We start from the raw sequence: 23,186 nt of genomic DNA, 5'->3' as shown, positions 1-23,186 counted from the left end.
CTGTGTCCCAAATACCCCCAAATTGAGTTATTAAAGGCTTATCTATCAGCTACACAGGAGAGAGTAGATGTAGGTGGTCACCAGTACTGATTAAGGATGGACTAGAAGTCATGAAAAAGGATTTTTAGGCTCATAAGGGCTTTGAACATGAGAAAAATTGAAGGATGGAGTGAGTGCTTTGTGCAACTTATGGATGTGCTGATTGGCCTTACATAGTAACCATAAAAATATATTCCCAATAGTATTATTAATACTTTCAGTGGGAAGAGATAACCTTTACTAAAAATATATATAAATAAATAAAATAATAAAATTGATAAGACTTAATTCTTTACAAAAACAACTGGTGAGAATCCTTTTACCTCCACCTCCTATGCCCATCCCAACCTCTTTTGGAAACAACAGACACAGAACTCTGCTTTGCCTAGCCTATACACCTCCTTCCCCTAGGCAAGTGATTTTCCCTAAAACTCTAAGTCATCTACTGTTTAGACTCTCCCAAACACCTATGGCATGAACAACTGTGGTCCTCTCCATCCCCAAAGCAAATAGATACCACCTCTAAGACCTAAGTAGTTCTCTCTACACTGTACTTTTCATCTAACCCTCTAAAGCAAGGGAAAACCACATCTTTTGTTGAACGTACATTGAGCAATGGATATGGAGGGACCCCTCCCTTGTTAATAAACAAAAGTAAATAAATTATTACTCCAGAACTGTTAACCTTACCCCTTGATCTCCTACTCCAACCTGGTGGCTTAAAGATAGTAAGAATCTAATGTGTTTTTAAAAAAAGCCAACCTGCACTGTCTGATGTAGTGTACATACATGGCCTTATTTACGTCCCCTACTTGAAATGTCCCTTCTACCTAGCTCTAAAAAAGTAATTGCTGCCTTCCCACCACATACTGACTTCTACCCTTAAAAAAAAATAAAAACTCCTTTCCACACAGGAGAAACACAACTTTCTCTTCTTATTTACCCCTGAAGGAATGCAAAGAACACAGATACAAGCAATAAGTGTGCACAATATAATTAGCACAGAGGCTATTTACAAACTGAAACCACTGGTTTGGGAATCACAATTTCTGAGACATTATCATGCAGAGTGACTTTTGTTCACACCACATGCGCAAAGACAGACTGGGCTAGAGTACAACAGGGACTAATACTGGAGAGGTTTCCACTATAAAGGCTGGGAAAATACAGAGTAGTGGCTCTCGTGAGCTTGCCAGTGATCATCTGAGGGAGCCAATCAATGGTCTCCAAGTTAGGCAGCAATCGTGCTCGTTTTCCAAAAAATGTAAAAGGAAAAGAGGGAAAACTTTCTAATACTTGTGGCAACACTCTCAGGTAGAAAAACAGGCTGCCTTTCATCTCAAAGGTGAGAGCTTTTCTCCTGTGGCCCAGGCCCAGCTAAAAAATCAACAACACCAAGATTCAGGTGAGAACAAGAGATCATAAAACTATTGTGTACTAAAGCCTGATGTTACAACGTGTAAGTTTTGTTTTTAAAACGAAGGTGCACACACAGAGCTGAAATGTAAAATAAGAAAAAGTCATATAAAAAGGCTAGACACTAACAAAAATACAAGCCGAGAATCAGCTTTGTGGGTTTGGGTGGCTGGAGATAGGGGTAGGACTATCTGCAAGTTATTTACAGGATTTCTTTTTTTGGGATGGGAGAAAGGAAGGCAGAGGAAAGAAAGCAGTGTAAACAATTTGGACTCATTCCACAATACTGGCCCACATGAAATAGTTATTGATTTCTAAAGTAAAAAAATAGGCTCCCACTCCCACCCCCTCATAAATATGTACACACAAAAGATCATTGGACAGAGACAACCTGGCTGTAGCCCAGCTCAGCTGCCATTTACTTACACAGGGCTGGCCCCCTGTCTGTGAAGGAGGTATGCCTCCTTGACTGCTGGAGGCACTTGACCCGTTACCACTTCACATCCCCTTGATCTCTCTCTGCTCCCCACGTCAGTAAGGAACAGACTGAGTCAACCACACAACTAAGCCTATACCTGGCACCCTCACCCTAACAGTCTGCAGAGTTCCTTGCAAACCAAGACCTTACATAGCTCTGTCCTTCCCTCTGTACCTACCACATCTGAACTGATTATTCTTAAACTTTTGGCACAGAAGAAAACCCATGGCTATGGAATAAAGCCACAACAATACTGGGAAAATTCAATCATGACACATGCAGAGGGAAAAGGGGAAACTGCACTAGTATCTCAAAACCAGAACTAATTTCCATGCATTTATGGGGACAGGGTGCAGGAAAGAAGATATGTGGAGTCAAGATTTTATGGGCTCCCTATACATTCAGAAGAGGAGGCTATGCCAAGGGTCCGCACTGCTGCCCGTGAGCCTGACACAGCTCATCCTTCAGGAGGAGCTTGTCACAGGCTGCGGGAAATGCTGGATCCAAGTCAGGTCTGCAGCACCGAGAGTCCTTCAGAAGGAATGCAGCCAAGGAGTGTTGGTGGGGTTTGTTTTCAAAAGGATGGGGAGCGATGTCCATGAGAAGGGCTGGAGAGAAGGAAGCTTCGGGTTGGGAGAACAACACAGTCCCAGTACCCAGCCTCTTTCCTCCTCGTGCTGGCTGCCCTTCAAGGTGCAGACGCTGCTCATGGGGGATCAGTCATCGATGGTGGGAAGCCAGAATGCCTGCAAGGAAAAGAATGACTTCAAAGCAGGAAGAACAGTACAAACGGTCTGCATTAGGACCAAAGGCTTCAGGACACCTCCAAAGTACAAGGGAAATAGACTCACAGGAATCTTGAGCAACTTAATTTTTTTATAAAATGAGTTCCCTAACAGTACTGATCTCAAGGATCTTTCTGGTAAGGAAAAGACGATTATAAATGTAGGACAACTTCCAGGAACCTCTGTAGGGAACCTCTAATCCAATTTAATTTTATATTTAAGGAAGCTAGGCCCAAAGAGGGAAAGATTCTTAGGTAAAGTCATACAGATAAAAAGTGAAAAGCACTGCATTCACCTCAGGTCAGGCAGAGGAAGAGGTGGATTCCTCAGCCTCGCCAAGCACTAGGCACCCTCCCCCCTCCCCCCTCCCCCAAGGAGCTCACTCAAGGATACATCCTTAGAGACAAAGTAGGGGACCCAAGGTAGACTGCAGACAGAGCACTGGAGGGAAAGGGAAAGGTTTCACCTCAAGGACACTGCTTACCCCATATCTTACAAGCACTAGAGACTCCAAGGCAGACCCACAAGTGCCTTTCAGATATGAGCCTTAGAAAGGGGAAAGCTTAAAAACTAAATAGAGGAGTTCATATTTGATCCTCAAAGCAATAGGAAGTCATTAGAGTTAAGTAGCGGAGTAAATAACGGTCCATCTACATGTAAGAAAAAGCACTTTGGGCAGCAATATAGAGGTTGCACTTATAACTTGAGGCAAGGAGAGAAAAAGCAGGGGACTGTTTCAGTAAGCTAGGTAAGAGATAATAAAAGCCTGAACTAAGATGGAGTGATGTACTAGGAGAAGCTGTGATGGGTGGAAATGTCAGGATTTGCCAGTACCTGACTGAGCTGTAAGGTGAGGAAAACTGAGATGCTTAATAATAAGGTTACAAAAACTTGGGACTGTGGCATAGTAGAAATTACTGAGCTGGAAGTCAGAAGATCAGGATTCTAACTCTCCCTCTATTACTCTGAATTTCCTCTGCTTCCAAGGGTTGGACTAGAGGAGGACCCAATAGTATTGATATGCTAGGAATTTTTGGCAAGGAAAGAGGGACAATATATAACAGGGTAAATTCTGTGGTAAAAATTCATATCTCGGTCTTCTTTCTCCCCAATTCCGTTTATAGGCAGATATAGGAATAAGTGCTGTGTGGAGTTAGAAAAATTGAACTAGACAGGTGTCATTTGGGAAAAGAAGGATTTTCCATAAAGTCTATTATTAAAGGCAATCGAAGGCTTCAAGAGTTCAGAACAGCAGAACTTAAATCTTGGACTGGAGATATATAGATGAATTAAACAAAAAAGTAGAATGACTCAAAAGGATAAGGTTCCAGGATCCTTTCTACTTTTGGATAGGTAAAACAAGGAAGCCAGGAAGAATTTTGCTCATGAAACTTTATGTTACACACATGGAATATTTAACATGTGTTAAATGTTTGGTCATGTAACCTGTCAAACAGGGGATACTAGGGGAGAAGGCACATAGGAAGTAAAAGAAAGTAAATCAATAAATCCCAATCCTAGAACCAGTGTCTTTGTGGGAGACTTACTCTTGGGACTCAACAAAATTCATGTTTACCTGAGGCTATGCATTTTGCTATACTCACCATGTTAGAACACGCACTGGCAAAGGTCATGAACTTGGGGTTGAATTGCAAACAGGTTATGGGACCAGTATGTTTTCCATCCAAAACAGCCACCTTTATGCCACTTTCTCCATTCCAGACATGAATCTTACCATCATCAGAGCCTAGAGATGAGAAATAAAACAACTGCATTAAATTCAAGTTACATAGCATGGAAAAAACACAGCAATTCTCTGGTAGAAATGCAGAAAAGGCAATTATTACGCAAGAGTGTCTCGCTAGAAACTATTAAAAAAGGAGTATAATATCCATTACCTTTCTTACCCATTTCACCTACTAGAATGACCTGCCCCCCCCCCCCCGTTTTTTGCTGAATACTTAGTTTACCTTGTATGATACTATAATTTACAATCCAGTACTATCCCTAAGATCTGTTATTATCATACCCAACCTAGCTAGAAAATTAAGACTTAAAAGACTAAGATGCACTAAAAAAAATCCATAACTAATTTATCTCTATGTAGCTGTAGCAAAATGAAAGAAGAGCATAATCCTGAAGGGTGTTTCCAAAGTTTTAGCATAGTTAATAGCTTAAAATGGCACTGAGACTTTAGGGACATACTGTATTTTGGCTCACAGATTCAATATTCTATAAAACACCCAAGTGAATTCTCATTAATGACAGGCAAATGGTTGAGACCATGTAATATTACATTATTAGTGGCACTTTTTCAGAAAGTCAGTGCTTATAAACACCAATTTTGATAAAGAACAAGTTTTTATTTAAAAACAAACAAACAAACTTCTATCCAGGGAACAAGACTAGCATTCCAAATGTGAGTTTTGAGAGAGAGAGAGAGAGAGAGAAAGAGAGAGAGAGAGCATGCGCGCACGCACAAGCTTACTTTTCTTCAGGATTCTAGATCTATAATGTCAAGCACATAATAGTCATCTCCACCTGGATATCCCCTAAGTGTTGGAAATATTTCCAAGAAAGTTATGATTTCCTTTACTATTACTCCACAAATCAACTCTCCTAAACCTCTCTATTTTTTTTTTTTTTGGGGGGGGGGGGGAGACACGATCTATTCTGTCATATAGATTTATAACTATAAAAGTTTCTATAAACCAGAGGTTCTAAACCATTTTTATGCTATATATTCTTTCAGCAGCCTGGTGAAGTTTCCGTAATCCTTCAAATAATGTTTTTAAATACACAAACTAAAACATGTCAAATTACAAGGGAAACCAATTATTGTGAAATATAGTTAGCATAAGTATTAAAAACAAGTTCACAGATGACATATAAGAATCCCTTGCTTTACTTCAATCCACATACCTAAACAAAAATCCTCTCTAAAACACACCTATCTGAAAAGCAACCATACAGATTTTGCTCCAAGATCTCTGTTAAGGACTATCCCTAGAATAGTTCATTCGCTTCTGGTCAACTCTGTTAAGACATTCTTCCTTCGAATAAGTTTAAGTTTACCTCTTTGCAGGTTCAACCCATCTTCATTTTGTCCTCTGATACAGAATAAATACAATCCCCATCTACAATATAATACTTAAAGAGATCTGGAGGCAATTATGATGTTCTCCCACCCACACAAGTCTTTTCTAGGCTAAAGAGCTGAAATCATATCATTGGCCTTGCTAAAATTCTGTGCCCAGGTCTAATCACCTTAGATATTATGGTCTAAATCAGTAATAATAAAACATTTTGATAAGGGATTATTAATATCATTTTAATATTTAATGCCAGATTACTAAATGCCGAAGATTTCTAAGTCAAAGTTACAAAAGCCAAAGAAAGGACAGGGAAATATCTTACCAATCATAATAAATTGAGAATCTGGAGTGAAAGAGGCTTCCAATGTGACAGCCTTGCTGTTGTTATATCCCTAAAATATAAGGACAAAACAATTGTTTTTCTTGTTAAACAAACAAAACCCACTACCATTTGCCACTCTTTACTATATTCACTGTCACCCAGAAAGGCTGAGCAACTTTTTTCTCTTGACTTCAATCCCCATCTCCCACCTCTTCCCAGTCTTGTAACAACATATACCACAGCCCTTAGGCATACACTTAATTTCACATACAAATAGCATTTTTCCCTCAGCCATATTCCCCACAATCTAACTAACAAAAGGCAGCCTGTAGACAGTTCAATGAGAATATAGCCTGGAGAGAAAACAGTTTGCAATTTCACTTACCCCAAATGTATGCATCACTGCTCCCTTAAATGCATCGATCAGACGGATGAAACTGCCATTGGTAGATATAAGGATGAGTTTGCCATCATTGCTGAACTTTAAGCCTGTCCACTCACAGTTCCTATCATACTGCATTTTGAAGGTAGCAAATGGCCCCTTCAAATATAAAAAGAAAGGTAGATTCATAAGATATTATTAGAACATCAAAATTACTTTTGATAATGAACCCTTATTACTTATCTCTGTGACATAAACCCTATCTTAAATGTTTATGAGATCAGTCAATTGTTGGAGGGCAGAAATGGATACAGAAAACTTAGGTTTGTGTGAAAAGCATACTGGTCTTTTTATTGGACCAAAATGTCTCTTAATGGTCAAAAGAACGAGTATTATATTTCTTCTTGTCTAACATGCACAAGGTAACCTAGACGAGAGTTAAAATCCAAATTTTGGAAAGTTACATGAATTTTAGATAGCAGCTACCTGATGGCAAAACAAAAGAAAATGACTCATAGTTGAAAAGGAACATGCATATATTAAAAATGAATTAGCATCCACAGCTTTAAAATATCATTCTTTCACAACTAAATTCTGCTATTCTTTTCTACTACCTGCAAACTCAACTCTGAACATAGGATACGTCTGGATAAATGAAAAACTATCAACATATTACCTTATCAAAGGAGCGAAGATCATAAAGTTTAACCATTTCAGAATTGACGCCAGCAGCAAAAATTAACCCTTCTGGGTCAAAAGAACAAACAGGTTTTCCTTGGAGATGCATTAGGCCCTAGGAGAAAAAAACAAATACCTTAAGAATCAACAAAAGTTTTTTGTTATTGTTGTTGTCTTTGGGGGGGGGGGGGGGGAATTAATGAAGATCACAAACCCTTGGGGCATACAATAGTCATCCTGGATAACATTTACCTAATGAGAACTTGAGATTTGGTGGAGGGATGTTAAGAGGAGTCACCATCAAGATTTGAGATAGATTAGATTTTCTTTTATAGAAGGAAATACACAAGTAACAACTCAGTTTTTAGGGGGGCTATCAAATTCAGCTAGAATTAAACACAACCAACAAAGCCCAGAGCTAATGATGGATTCAGAATTCTATTCCTTGTTGCCAGTTGTAGCCATAATCATCATTTAGGAACTTCAAAATGAGGTTACTATTGTTATGGGAATTTTTTTTCCTTTTCTTTTACCATTCAGGACCACTACAATTGAAATTGAAGTATTTCGAGCTACATTAAATTCATTGGTAAGGCTAGCAATTAACAATAAAAGAAGTCTCCGAACTTCTCAATCAGACAAAAGACCACAAGACTTACTAGCCTTCATATAAATTGTGCAAAGTCCAAGAGAACAAAGATTAAAAACATAAAACAACATGATTGGTTATAAAGTTTGAAATCTGACAATGATGGAAAATAGCACATGAGGAACTTCAGGTCTAGCAATAGCTTTATTTGCCATTTTGTTGCTATGGAAAACTCATTGGTAGCGAGCGTCCACCTACATGGCTAATAAGCCAAACTTTGTTGAACAGCCAGCTTTGCAGACTTCCTGGCGCCCACCTGCATCTTGTGAGATCTCCCTTAATTCTACAAGGTCAGCAAGATATGTAGAGACAATCTCTTTCTTTGAATTAAGGTGATTTAAAGGACAATTTAGTTCAGAGAGGAAAACCGAACTTTTGAACTTATTAACTCAGAGACTTAGACAATGGCTCAAGAGAGTTTACAAAATACTGGAGATGACACGTTAGAATCAATTACAAAATGCAATCAGAATCAATTTGATTTTGTTAGGATTTAGGGTCAATCCTCCTGCAAATATTAATGAACCAAAAGGCTGTCTTTACATTAACTTCACTGACAGAAATCTATCTCATAGGATGTGAAAATTTACTAGTTTTAAACATTCCTTAGATAAGAAGTCAGAGGAAGAATGTCTAACTCCTTGGCAACCCATAAATTGCCCTCCCTTAATCAGCTTTAACCTTCTACATATAGTTTAATTGTAACTTAAGTTTTTCTAAAGACTGTCTAATAAAGCTGTTTTTTAGAGGATATATGAGATCACGTCTCTGCTTAAGTTTGCTCAATTTTTATGACAATAAAGGAAGTATGGGATTGTGGCTCCAATTCTTCTTTAATTTCTATGATCTAAGATCAATGAACAAGATTGCAGCATGTAAAAGTACTTCTCAATTCCTCTGATATAATTTTGCCTATAAGAAGGTTGGTTAGAATTCTAAAGATTGTTCAGATTTTCTTTGGAACCCAAACTTTTACTTGAGTATAATAATAAAGCCTAGTTTAGATTAGTAACCTGTGTCATTTCTACACTGTGGCAAATATATATGTATGTATTTTACCACACCACATGAACACAGAAAAGATATTTCTTCCATCAACCAATATACCAGGAAATATAAATTTTGTTTAAGATTTAGAAAAAGTCTGAAACTTAAAGAGAAATAATACTGTAAAGTTTTCTAACTCAATGTCAAGTTCCAAATACACCAAGTGATGTATTAAATAAAACCTATAATTTCAAAGTTCTGATTAACAACTAGACTCCTGGGACCTATCAATTCTTATTACTTACCTGGCAATTAGGAGACCGAAGGTCCCAGAGTCGGATGGTTTTATCCAGAGACCCAGAGATAAAAGTGTCATCTATTGGTGACATGGACAAGGCTACCACCCTGAAAGATGTCCAAGACAAATGCAATTCAGGGAAAAAAAAGGGAGAAGTGAATGTATACAGTTCCATTATCACTGTCAATAGATCTACCATTCTTCCACAAGACCTTATAAACCTAATATAAATATAGCAAAGGATTGTGATAAACAACAATAGCTAGTATCTACATCGAATTTTGTGAAAACCATGAAGTATTATATAAATGTTAACTCTATTAGCATTATCAGGAACTCTTTTCACATGTACTCTGGGCAGAGAAAAAAACATGAGATATTAACTTTTAAAGGCAATGCCATGTAAATTAGGAATATACATGTTTACAAACACCTAAATGTGTGACCCTGAGCTAGTCATTTAATATTTTCAATCTGTAAAAGGGAAGTTACAATGCCACCTACCTCACAAAGGTGTTGTGAGGTTCAAATGAGAGAGCAAAAAGTTATACAGTGCTATGCAAAACTTAAAGCACTAAAAAATGCTAGCTTTTATTATTTATTAGTGATACAGAGAAATATATAAGTTCTGCCAACCAGAGAAAGTTTGACCAGCTTTTAGATATTGAAAAAGCGTATACATAGATTTAAAAAAAAGCAAGACAAAAACAAGAAAAGAAAACCTCACTAATAAAAAGCTTTTATAATAATAATATAAAAATAAGCCTTATCAGACATTGGATATATATATATATATATATATATATATATATATATATATATATAATGTACCCTCAGTGCTCCAGAAAACTGCCAAATGCAGAAGAAGACCAGTGAACAGACTGAAAGCACTCACAAGGAATAAATTTAAAAAAAAAAAAAAAAAACTAAAGGAATAACTCTTTCCCTAACTGCTTCACTAGCTTAAGAGCTCTGTTAAGTCTCCTATCCACTCCTTTTGGGTCTTACCTCTTGTTGTGTCCAGGAAAGTACCGGATGTATTTATTATCATGCAAGGACAGGTAGCGGATTGTATCTGAAATCACACAAAGTACCAAAGCAATATTCTTAATCAGCTGAGAAGTTATTGGGCCCTTTCTTTGCAAACTTCATTAAAAAAAAAAAATTGCTAAATTAATTTAGGGTCAGAAGATCTAAGTTCTCTTAAAATACTGATTATCTTGTTTCCACATGTCTTCATCCATAGACTTCACCTCCCCCAAGTAAAGAACAATAAAAAACTTTAGTAAAGAAGGAAAGGAAGGCAGGGTAAGCCAAACTACCCAAAATATTCACTCAGATTAACCACAAATGCAAGGTCTGCACCTGAAGGCCCAAAAAGTGAGGGAGGAACATTTGTCCGTCTTGATCAGAAGATTCTTAAGAACATAAAAATATCAAGTAAAACTTCTAAAATGGGGGGCAGCTAGGTGATTCAGTGGATAGAACACCAGCCCTGAAATCAGGAGGAGCTGAGTTCAAATCTGACCTCAGACACTTAACACTTCCTGGCAGTGTGAACCTGGGTAAATCACTTAAGCCCAATTGCCTCAGGGGGAAAAAACACTTCTGACATGCTAGGTAATAGTGGGCAAGGCAAGAAAAAGCAGCTTGACATAATTTCTCATTAATAAAAATTCTTGGCAAATAAAACTGCTGATAGCACTTGGCACAGAATTTTTTAAAAAAATTATTTCCCCATCTTTGCTTCTAGAAAATAAGTTGCATCTTTCTACAATAAAAAAGATTCATCCAAACATTAGTTACTATGCATAATTCTAGCATGACTTTTTTTTTAAACCAAAGAAAAAGAATAGAATATCAAAAGTGAAAAAGACTGTAGAGAATGACTGGTCCAAACTCTTCCATTTAGAGAGGGGAATAGAAGAAGACTCAAAATCACTTCGCCAACTATGTGGCAGAATACAAATTAGAACTATGGTTTTCAGACTGTCAGTATTTTTTCCCCAATACCATCTAACAAGTAGATTGGTAGTTCATTCTTACTTTATTCCCAAACAGGCTGTTAAAAGTTAAGCTCACATGAACAGTCTTTTTTAAAATACATAAATCAAACTATGCTTCATTAAATGTCAAAAGTAAATCCAATAAAGCACAAATTTTCATCCCAGGGGATTTAAAACTGTAAAGCTTCTTTAAAGCTTCTCGATACAAAAAGAACTTGGATATCTGTTGGATCAATTCCAGCCTGTTCTTATTTTCTCTAAGAGAACTTAATATTAGTAATTTAAGCAATTATCAGGCTTTGACAAAGACCAAAGAATTAATTACTCATAGAAATATTTGTGGGAAAATAAATATTTCCTTTGATAATAAGTCCCCTTCATTTGGAGAGGTGGGAAAGGGAAAAGGGGATATGTGAAATGCTGTAAAGAAGACTGAAGAGTCTTAAGAGTCCTTTAGGTAAAGAGTAGTACTGAGGAGCCACTGGTCAAAGAGACTCTAGGAAATGAGTCTGGAAAAGATACTCACAAACAAAAGATACCCAGCAGAATGGAATATAAGGTCATTTTTTTAATGAGCTATCCCATGACCAACTATAAGGGAGAAGTGATATCTTCAAATAATTTTCTTTTCACTATAATGTCCTCATGTTTCTAAATATTTGAACAATTGCTTAATAATACTATTTACTTGTTACTTCGGTGACAAAGAGTGAGGCCTAGGACGTATGTTGTAATCTCGGTTAAGTGGAATGAATTTAAGGACCAGTAATATTTTCAGTACTTTTACCTACCCACAAAGAACCATTAGACCCCTTTTCTGTTAGAGTTACCTGGTTTCCCAGAGGAAGACCGTCCCCATGCTCTGCTACAAACCATTGTTGGTGGCAGCGCTCTGTCCCTGGCAAGGCAGTGGCCTGTACAGTTATCTCCTGTACCGGGTGGTATCATAGACCCTCAAACTGTACAAACTACTACCTCAGCCTGGAATCAGGCAGAAGGAAACAGGGTGGAGGCCGGAGCTCTTCATGAAGAACAGGGGGGAATGAGAGTTACAAGAAAAGCAGCATCTTTAAAATACAAAACCAGCAAGGTATCTTCTTTTACTTGGAGCCTGGATGAGAAATTTTGTATACATGTCTCCCCACTGCGTATCAGGATTTTCAAATAAGGAGAGAAAAGCCCAAGAGGAAAAACTCTCTACTTTAAGTTTGCAATTAAACATATTCCCTGTGATGTGAATCCTAATTATTCCTTCTTAGCTCAACTGCACTGGCTACCCTATTTACTTAGAAAATTACCTATGTTCAAAAGTCAGCAAGTTTAGAAATAAAGGTATTCAAGAAATCAATTTATAGACAAGAAAGTTTCCTAAAAATGACACTCCCACTTACCTACCACTAACACAAAGCAGAATTGCAGATATAAGTAAGAAAGCAACCTTATCAATTCTTCAGTGATACACTGGAGAACATACCCTATGCTATCAAGTAGATTAGCTAATAAAGTAGAAATAGCTGTTCTAAGCAACTACTCTTCTACTGGGGAAAACCTACACTAAGTGAGAAAATTTAACTGATATCCAGCCTGCCTATTATAAAAAAATATCAGAAGTTTGGTCATCAGTTAAGACAAAATATCCAATTCTAGAAGACAGTAGCCTTTAGCTTCAACCAATATTAAACGGAATTAAATTCAGGAAAAATTTAATTTCATCTAAGAATAAAACAATGTCAAGAAAGGAGAAGCACTCTATGACAGCAATTTCAAAATGTTAAGAATATAGCTGTAAACATATTGAAATGCCATTATCATCTGTGAATCAATGAAATCCTCAAACCATTTCTTTTCTGTACATTACACTTTGTGTATAAAGCAGTTCCTTAATGGTGTGCTAATCCTACCATTTAAAATAACTTTTCTCTCTTGAGGCTACAGTTTTCTCCTTGTTTCTCTAACTCATCCCCATCTCAAGTTAAGACATATACACCAACCTTCAAGAAACTTCTGAAGTAAAAGCTGTCACCAATTTCTAATTTCTTTTCAGTTTATATGGCTGAAGTAACACATTCTATCCGAATATTTACTCCAAAAGACTTTGATACAAGCCAAGTTTTCAAAATATTCTTATTAAAATGTAAAATCTAGGCAATGTTTTACAAGGCAGGCAGTAGAGTAGAAAAGTAGACAGAGATCTTAAACATGTCTTAAAAAAAAAAAAAAAAAGGAAAGCTTACTTACCATCTATTTTGTTAGAGCTGTACACTACAGTGTTTGCTGCATGTGTGTATCTGATTAGGTCTACTCCATACTTCTTACTGTACAATGTTCTCTTTGGTCTGAGGAAATAATAAAGAAATCTCACAAAGGGAATATCACCAAACAAACCAATTTACAACATTTTAGAGCAGAACCATTAATGCAGATAAACCTGAGTTTATCTGGTGATCCTATTTGAAACAGAAAACAGCTGCAACTTTTAAGTCGGGGAGAAAAGGGAAATATACACTAAATTGGGTTTGATAGCTTCTATTTTTAATTCCTGGAAAGAAAAAAAAAGATCTAAGTTTCTAAGAATTTGACCAGTTTGATGTTTTGCATAACTTCCCATGTGGTTTCTTAATGGGGGCTGGCAATAAGGGAGAGATGTAAAAAAAAATTGTTTTAAGTTTAATAAATGATTTTTTTTTTTTAAGTATTTGAACTGTCTGGGGGGGGGGGAGGGGGAGAAACCCAATCAAATAAAAAGAATTTATCTAAATATAGAAGTAAACAGAAAGATTTCCAGGTATTTCCTAAAACTAACTTCTTTTAGAGGAAAAAAAAAAGATTTAAAAACAATGCCCTGGGGTTCATACACACAGGAAGAAAGAAGCACTTTCTTGTCAAGTGGAAGGCACTGATATATAAAAACCGAAACTAGAAACAGGGCTTTGTAAACAGAATGTTTACATTTCCTGATGGAATCTGCCTTTAACAGTGAACTATAAAACTATCCTATAATTACAATTAAAATACAGTTTTTAAAAAATCAGCCACTTTGCTGGACTTGCCAAACCCAAGAACTATAGCAGTTTAAATAGTGACTTTTTACTTGAATTTTCCAACTACACACAATGTAAGAATCATGGCCCTTTAACACAGCAGGAAGTACTAAAGTTTCTGCAGAGCAAGCTTGGTAACAACCTCATTTCACTGAAAAACACTTCTAAAGTTAGCAAAGGTAAGTATTTATTACTTTTGGTCAATTCTTTTCCCTTTCACCACAGATGACCTAACAGATAAGCGTGCACATCTGTCTATGATGACAGATCCAAGAGCTATACAAAATACTTATGAAACTATGTTTACTAATCTGTACAATATAAAAGAAAATCTTGTTTAAATGAACCTTTTTTTTTTTTTTTCACTTTTGCGCATGGGAGTCTAAAGAATAAAGAATGTAATGTCATAGTCCAGCCTGCCATAAAGAGATTTTGTTACTCAAGTTTCAATGAGACAAGAAATTTTGCACTATCCTTCCCATGGACTCCATAGATAAATTAACTGTTTTACCACAATCTCCTACACACAGACCCCACTAACTCACCCCATATAAAACTGTACCTACATTATATTTTCCCCATTCCCTTTCCTTTTTGCCTTCACCTCTCTCCAATAATTGAAAGAGTTGGATCACTTCTTCTGAACTTGCATTAATCATTTTTCTCCATCTAGCCTCCCCTAGAAAATTGTAAATTCTCTGAAACTGGACCTATATAACCTCCTATCTTACACATAAAAATAGTTTAATTTTTAAAAGTCTGTAGAAATGTGCAAAGAAGAATTGTATAAGTTTAACATATATTGACTTACTTGCTGTCTGGGGAGGGGGAGAGGGAGAAAAATTTGGAACATAAAGTTTTGCAAGAGTGAATGTTGAAAATTATCTTTGCATGTATTTTGAAAATAAAAAGCTATTATAAAAACAGAAAGAAAAAACTTTTTTAAAAAAGTTAAACGAATGGAAATATTTTAGCTTCAGTCTGCAGATGAGTCCTTTAGCTAAATTGAGAATACTGAATTAGGTTCAAATCTTGGCTATGGTCACTATTTGATATTAGGCAAAGTCTGAGTCTGTTTGCTCATCTGTAAAACAAGAACATGTTGAACGACATGACTTCTGATAATCACTGAGTACTCAAAATATAATCCAAACCACATAAAATATGAATGAGTTGTTAACTACTTATCAATCTGATTAAGTTAGCCCTTATTTGGGAAACAAGCAACTAGCTGGCACAATAGACAGAGCACCAATCCTGGAGTCAAGAACCGAGTTCAAATGTAGCTCTAAACACTTCCCTAGCTGTGTGACCCCGGGCAAGTCATTTCACCCTGCTTGCTTCGACCCCCATTTGTAAAATGAGCTGAAGGAGAAAATGGCAAACCCTCCCACTATCTTTACTAAGAAAACCCCAAATGGGGTCACAAAGACTAATATGGCCCAACAACAACAAAGCATTGGGGGGGGGGGGGGGGGGGGGGAGGATGGACAAAAAATTAATCTTAGGAGCTAACAGGCAAACTTAGTTATGACTTGAGTAAAACAGGCAATTTTATCTTTATTTTGTCTATATACAGTAAAGAGAATATACATCTATGTGAAAGTGAATTATGTGACTGAAACTTTCAGTTTCCACACTCAAACATGGTAGACTCTCATGTTTACCAATAAAGATACTGAAGAAATGAAGCAGCTGATGATATTTATATAAAAATGCATTTTAATACACATTTTACATTCCTGTCCTTGTTGGGGTTGGATGGCAGAGATGACAGGGGCTTTATTTTCATATTTGATATACTATATCTAGTCTGAAGGAAAGATTAGTTTCTTGTCTTTAAAGGTTTTGATTTTTTATTTTTTACACATCAGTCATTTTTCTACACACACACACACACACACTTCAATCTACCTTCCCTTATAACTAATAACTGCAAGCAACTGTCTCAACACTGTAGTGCTGTGTGTAGCCCCACAAGATTAATTTCTGATCACATATAGGTAGTCTTTACAAATGATGGTAGTCACTTTGAAAAGCCACTATGCAGACTTAATAACATTTCCAGATTATGGGTTTTAAAAAAAATTATAGTGATAAGGTTTGGAGAAGAAAAGATTAGGTATGCACATATAATTATATCTTCTTGGTAGAATATGTTAAAAAGAATTAAGGTGGAAAGGGAAAGGAAAGAAATTTGAGGGATGTGTTAAAAGATGAACATGGAGCCGTAAGAGCTCCAAGAAAATAGGTTTCCTCTATTCTAACGTGTTTCTGCATCAACAATGAGCATTATCCATATGAACAAAAAGTTCTTTGAAGGTGAAATCATTCAACAATTAGATACTATTTTTAAATCTCTCTAAAGAACCTTGAATGAATTTTAACATTATCTTCTGCAGATCTTGTTTCCTCATTAGGCAAAACTTGAAGAGAGCAGAGATTGCCTCTTATCTAAATTTTAAGTTACCACAGGAGAGCACAGTGCTCTACACTAAACCTTCTTCATCTAGATTCTGTGACTTAAAATATATATATATATATCTTGATGACTATATTTCAATACAACTATATCCTTTATAATTTTTGGTGTTTTACTTTATGCATTCAAAAACACAAGCTCCACTAGACACTATCAAAATGTCCTAACATAATCAAAACCCCTGCTTTACACAAAATAAACACCCTAATAAAATAACTGTGAAAGTGAAAGGCTGGAAAGTACATGAGGAAAATTTAAATTCATGATAAATAGGAAAATGCTTAGCAATTGATACTTGTGTTTTAATAATTTTTTCTATTCCTAATATAAGTCAACAGCTTGGAAGAAAGGTGCAGTATGCAGATGTTCAGAAAACTTTTTATACTCCAGAAATACATTGGAAAAGAAATCTTTCCCAAGCTTTAGCAATTTGGATTCATTCTCAGATTTAAAAGAGAACTTTTAAAGATAGTCTATTCCAGTCTCCTAATTTTATATGAGAAATTTGAGGCCCAGAAAGTTTAAGTGCATAAGCTCACACACTGAGTAGACATAAATGATCAAGGAGAAAAAAAGGAAAGAATAAAGGGTGAAGAAATTCATGCTATACACTGAAAATCAGCTGACAAGCCACTCAATAACAAGCATTCAATAGACTATTTGATTTCTTCCAAAAGGTGACTTTTTTTTCAGCTTCCAACAGTGAAAGAGAATTCAAGCAGAGAAAAACTATCAAATCTCTTCATTCAAACTTGTCTGCATATCTCAAGCAACTTAACTGACTTAAAGTTCATTCAAGGATACAGACAAGTCCCTCAACTAGCTTGTGATCAGTTATTGAGAATATAGACCATCTATTCCCTCTAAAAAGACTATTCTACAGAGTAAATTTAATGTCTCTCCACATCATTTAAAGTACTAACCCATTAGCAGGCTCTTCAACAAAAAAACTGACAAAACCTTTTTTTTTTTTTTAAAGAGCTGTAACATAAAAATGGTAAAAACTGAAATCTGGAGTAGTGGAAATAAAAATAAACAACCTTCACATAAAGTAAAAACGCACCAGACAACCCAAACTCAATTACATTGTAAAGCAAACACTAAGATGTCTTAGGCTACAAAAATCACAAAAAGACATCGCTCCTAAAAACCTAAGTGTGAGACAAGAGAAACTGAACTAAGATAAAAAAAAAAAAAAGTCTAGGAGGAATATAGAGAAAAAAATTTAAAGGTCTAAAATTAAACGCGGCAAAGTGTGGACCCTGAATCAAAAAGCTGACTATCATTAGACGCAGGAGATGAATGCATCTCTTTAGAGTTGTCTAGGTAGAAAGCAATGAAGTTCATTATCACAGTATTTGGCAGAATAGGTGATGGAGCCGTAGGAACATTAAGTATGAGAAATGAAGCACTTAAAATTAAGACGGACCAGCCAAGATCCCTAGAGTAAGCGGCCAAAAAAGAAAAAAACAAAACCCAACTACCACTTGTATCAACTCACGCAGAAAACAAGACACCAAACATTCAAAGCACAGGCTTTAAAGTACTGTGAAGAGCTCTCCATAAAAGACACTGTTGTACTTCACAAAAGAGTCGGAAAAATACTACCATTATATACTGGAATTATCAAGAATGTGCTGATTCGGTAAGAACTACGTGAGGAAGTTGAGTGGGCAGGGGTTATAAAACACAGCCAAAAGTTTAACTGAGGTCACCGGGATGCGACCAAAAGCCGCATTGTTTAAAGAAAATCAACATGTTTTTGCAATCTTCCTGCAACAGCTTGCTAAGTCTTTTTTTTTTTTTTTTAAACAGTGAGCAAAATGCTAAAAGACTGAAAAAGTGACCAGAACGTTTAGATTATGCAAGTGAAGTTTGTGCAAAAAAAGCACGCAAAAGAAAACAGTTGGCAAGTATCACGAATGTGCAACTACTTAAAGGGGCAGAGGGGAAAGGCTCCGAATGCAAGTCGAAGATGTGGTCAATAGGAGCAGATCCGTGTCAGGGCAGAAAGCAATCTCGCTCCGCGCCGGCGGGCTCCCGTGTGACCTTGCACCAGTCACTTCTCCCGAGCGAGACTTCTGCACCCATCTATCTAATACGCGCTCTAGGTTTCCTTTAGCTGCTTCCTTTGGCAACCCTCGGCGTTTTATCTTACGCGCTTAAAGCGGCCACCGTGGGAGGGGGTTCGCCGCGGCCGGGGGGAAGGGCCCAGCATTACACAACACGGGCACCGGCTCCCTCCCCCTGCCCGAGCCCGCCACCGGCGGCGTCCCGGGGGGCCCACGAGCGCTGCCACGCGGCGGCGGCGGGGCCGGGGCCCGGGGCCCGGGGCCCGGGGCGGCTCACTCACTTGCCCTCCTGACAGTCGTACAGGACGATGGAGTCGTCGTCGCTGCTCGAGATGACCGTCTCGCCATTGGGGCTGAAATCGAAGCAGTTGATCTTGTCCGAGTTCTCCCGGAACACCTTGGCCACGCGGAAGCTCCGCAGCACGATGTCCGTCAGCTTCATGGCGCCGGAGACGAGCCGGGCGAGGAGGAGGCCGCGGCGGGGTCGGGGGCGGAGAGCGACAGTGGCGGCGGGAAGGAGGGAAGGAGGGAGGGTGGCCGCGAGGGCCGGGGGAGGCCGGGGCGGGGCCCCGGGGGGGGGAGGAGAGGCGAGGTCGGAGGAGAGTCGGGACGGCCGGCTCGCTGTCCTCCTCGTCTCCTTCCTCGGCGGCGTCGTCGTCGTCCCTCGGCCTGGGCCGCGAGGCGTCTTCTCACGGGCTCCTCAGGACAAGCCGGCGCGGCTCCGGCTCATTGTGTCCGCCATTTTGGGGCGAGAGGCAGAAGCAGGGGGCGCGGGGGCGCGGAACCACCGCCGCCAGCGTAGTGCACTGTGGGAAAGGAATCAGGAAGGGGGGGCTAGCGCGGGCTGGGGGAGGGGGTACGGGGGGGGGGGACGGCGGTGGGAAAAGGTGGGAACCGATGCGCCGCAGCGCCTTCTGGGATCGTCGAAAGGCGGGGGCGGGTGGTGACGTCACCATCCCGGGAGCAGACTTCCGTGGGGCCTCAGTCTCCGGTAGGCCTGCCCCCTAGCGCCGCGGGGGAGGGGAGGAGAGAAGAGGGGAGAGGATGGGATGCTTTTACTGGGACTCCTCTCTCCCCACCTCTTGGGAGTTGAGAGGCCTGAGAGGAAGGAACCTTGGCGGTTTGGGGCTGAACTTTCCAGGGAGCTAGCTTCGCCAGGTGGCTCAAACCTCCCCCGGGAAACCCTGGAGCCAAGTTACAGCGCCCTCCCCCCACTTTCTCAAAGGCTCTCGGACATATGCGAAATCTGTTTTCTAGGATTTCCTCCGTTTGCTTCCAGCTCTGAAGCTGGCTGTTCCTGCAAGGGGCTCTGGGAAGGTTATTTAGCCGCCCCGGAGAACTGTGGGAAATCGCCTTCTCTAAGCGGAACAATGAAAAAAGCACCTGCCCCGGACCAATTAACCTGTTAAAGGGCCACTTTCCGCCTTCCTTCTTTCCCCACCACCTGAGCCCAATCTGGCTCCTTGTGCATCTAACTTCGCGCTCCCTTAATTGTTCTGTTGTTCCCCCACCCGGGGCCGCTTAGTGCTTAGCGCAGACTTAGTTCGCGGGGCTGGCCGCCTCTCGGTGTCTCTGTAGGCAGATCCTCGGCAGTTGTAAGAGTGAAGAACGCCTTAATTAAGCAAGGAGACACGGGTGCGGGTAGTCCTTCCGCACGCTAAGCTCCGTCCACTCGTCTCAGAGAAAGGGAAGCGAGGTGTGAACGGCGACATCCCTTGCCCACGCTCAGTCGGCGGAGAGGATTTACTGAGGACCAAGTGTGTGCCGGGCAAGGGCTGAGGCGCACAGCCCGAAGTCGTGCCCTCGGGCATCTCCGGAGTGGAAACGACCCACAAAAGGCAGGGTACAGCGCGAACCGTCCCAGAGGGAAGGCGCCACACTTAAGGGAGCTCAGGGAAAGCTGCTTACACGAGGGGGATTTCAGCTCAGCGAGCAGAAATCAAATCCGAATCCAGGACCTCCGACTCATTCATTGCAACACATGCAGAACAGGCTTTGTCTGGTTTTTTGTTTTGTTTTGTTTTTTGGCTTTGTCTGTTTTTAAGTTTTTTATTGATAGGTCCCGTTTCTCTATCGCCGTAGTACCTTCCCAAAGAGGCACGCCGTAGGACAAATAGTCTTTTTAGAGTTTGGTCGGGAAAAGTCAACATGATTGACCGATACATTGAAAAGATCTAAAAAATTAGGTGCAGTGTGTAACAACTCGACCTCCCAACTCCATCAAAGGGTAGGTTGGAGGTGTCTTTTTAGGTCCCACTTGATCTTTATAAATTTGTAAATTAAAAGAAATTTTAACGTATCATTTTATTCTTTAACATTGCAGTTAGTGGCTACTCTTCATTCTGCGTCAGTTGATATAGATTGTTGCATGTTTCTCGGTGTTGATTGCAGATGTAATTTCTTACAACACAATCATATTGTATTGCATTCATGCTGCAATTCATGTACCACAATTGATTTCAGCCATACTCCAATTTATGATCTTCCACTTTATTTCCAATTCTTAGCTATCACAAAAAGTGGTGTTATAAATATTTTCGAGTATGTGGGGGCTTTTTTCTTATTGATGGTTTCCTTGAGGTATATAATCTTGGTAATGTCATTTCCAGTTCAAAGGGCATGATGTTTTAGTTACTGTATATTTATTATATTTAGCCATGTGTATTTATTATTGGTTTGGATATCTTGGATGCCAAACTCTTATTAGAATTTTTGATACACTAATTTATATTTTAATATATTTAACATCTACTGGTCATCCTGCCATCTGGGGGAGGGGGTGGGGGGTAAGAGGTGAAAAATTGGAACAAGAGGTTTGGCAATTGTTAATGCTGTAAAGTTACCCATGCATATATCCTGTAAATAAAAGGCTGTTAAATAAATTAAAAAAAAAAAAAGAAAGAAAAATTTTAATACAAAAAATTTTTTCCCATTGGACCATTTTCCTTCTTATCCTAGATGCATTAATGCGTTGTTTTTTTTTTCTGAAGCTTTTCAATTTCAAGTAAATCAAAGTTACCTGTTTTATCTTTTGTAATTTCCTCTTTCTCTTGTTGGTTAAGAATACATCTCTTACCTATAGAATTCCTGTACTTAACACTGTATTGCTTCTCAAAGGGTACTTTAATTTCAATAAAGCATTTATTTTTATTGGGTAACTTTACAGCATTAACAATTGCCAAACCTCTTGTTCCAATTTTTCACCTCTTACCCCCCACCCCCTCCCCTAGATGGCAGGATGACCAGTAGATGTTAAATATATTAAAATATAAATCAGATACACAATAAGTATACATGACCAAAACGTCAATAAAGCATTTAACAAGGATTCCCACACGGAGTCATTAGTGAGTCAGGGCCATCCTGGAGAAAAATTTATGATAGTGTGACAATAGAGATCTGTTCTTAGCCCTACCCTGTTTAACATTTTTATCAATTTGAATATAAAATTTGCTTAGTACAAGATGATACAAACCTGTCATTAAATGACTTAAGTATCCAAAGTGATCTCAACAGTTTACATCAATGGACTGAGCAAATAAAAATTGAATTTAACCAGGACAAATAGAATTACAGTTTAAATCAGGAAGGTACCTTAGAAATAATATAACCCAATTCCCTATTTTACAGATGAGGAAACTGAGGCATAGGGATCTGCCCAAGAGCACCCATATAGTACCTGGCAGAACTGGAATTGAATCTCAATTCTATATCTAATACGTAATGCTCTCTCTTTTTTTTTTATGACATGAGAGACCTATTTTTATTTGAACTTATTTCAAAGTACAATCAAGTCTGTAATTCCTGTTGCCTAGATACTAAATCAATTTGGTTCCTTCTTTTTTTTTTTTTTTAATTTAATAGCCTTTTATTTACAGGTTATATGCATGGATAACTTTACAGCATTAACAATTGCCAAACCTCTTGTTCCAATTTTTCACCTCTTACCCCCCACCCCCTCCCCTAGATGGCAGGATGACCAGTAGATGTTAAATATTATGTAATGCTCTCTTAAACTGCATTAAGAGAGGTAGAGCTTTCAGGATGAAGGAGATAATGGTCCCACTTATTTCTTATCTAATCAAACCTAAACTGTTGGATCACAGTATTCAGTTATGGGCACAATATTTTAGGAAAAACATAGACAAGCTGAAACTCTTTCAGAGATAAATAATCAAGATCATGAAGGAACAGGAGACTGGGCCATATAAAGTTTGGTGAAGAGATTGTTTAACCTGGAGAAGAGAGGATTCAAGTATCTTAAGCACTTTAATATAAATAAAGGATTAGACTTTTTCTGTTTGGCCAATTGTGTCTATCTGCAACTTTGATAAGTTTGCCATTTATGCCTTAATTCAAATTATGCTCTAATGTTAAATTACCTTGAGTCAAATACAACCTCTGGACTACTCTATGAGAAAATTCCTTCCACATTGCCACCAAATGACTAATGACT

The 23,186-nt window shown here is 38.5% G+C and overlaps 1 protein-coding gene and 1 non-coding gene across 2 annotated transcripts; both read right to left on the bottom strand.

Moving 5' to 3' along the window:
• Positions 1 to 534: 534 nt before the first annotated feature.
• WDR82 (WD repeat domain 82) lies at positions 535 to 19,589 on the bottom strand. The gene is made up of 9 exons (XM_031958177.1): positions 19,012 to 19,589; positions 13,374 to 13,471; positions 10,138 to 10,204; positions 9,137 to 9,236; positions 7,194 to 7,310; positions 6,521 to 6,676; positions 6,136 to 6,205; positions 4,323 to 4,465; positions 535 to 2,679 (listed from the first exon to the last, which is right to left on the bottom strand). Exons 1-9 carry the CDS (start codon positions 19,170 to 19,172, stop codon positions 2,650 to 2,652), a joined length of 942 nt encoding a protein of 313 aa, XP_031814037.1. The 5' UTR covers positions 19,173 to 19,589; the 3' UTR covers positions 535 to 2,649.
• On the bottom strand, positions 11,995 to 12,144 carry MIRLET7G (microRNA let-7g). The gene has a single exon (NR_105701.1). It is a non-coding gene; the product is annotated as a microRNA let-7g (primary transcript).
• Positions 19,590 to 23,186: the final 3,597 nt, after the last annotated feature.

The sequence above is a fragment of the Sarcophilus harrisii genome, chromosome 1 (assembly GCF_902635505.1).
Source record: "Sarcophilus harrisii chromosome 1, mSarHar1.11, whole genome shotgun sequence".
NCBI lineage: Eukaryota > Metazoa > Chordata > Mammalia > Dasyuromorphia > Dasyuridae > Sarcophilus > Sarcophilus harrisii.
The sequence above is the reverse complement of the archived record's forward strand: the minus strand, read 5'-3'. Positions and strand labels throughout refer to the sequence as shown.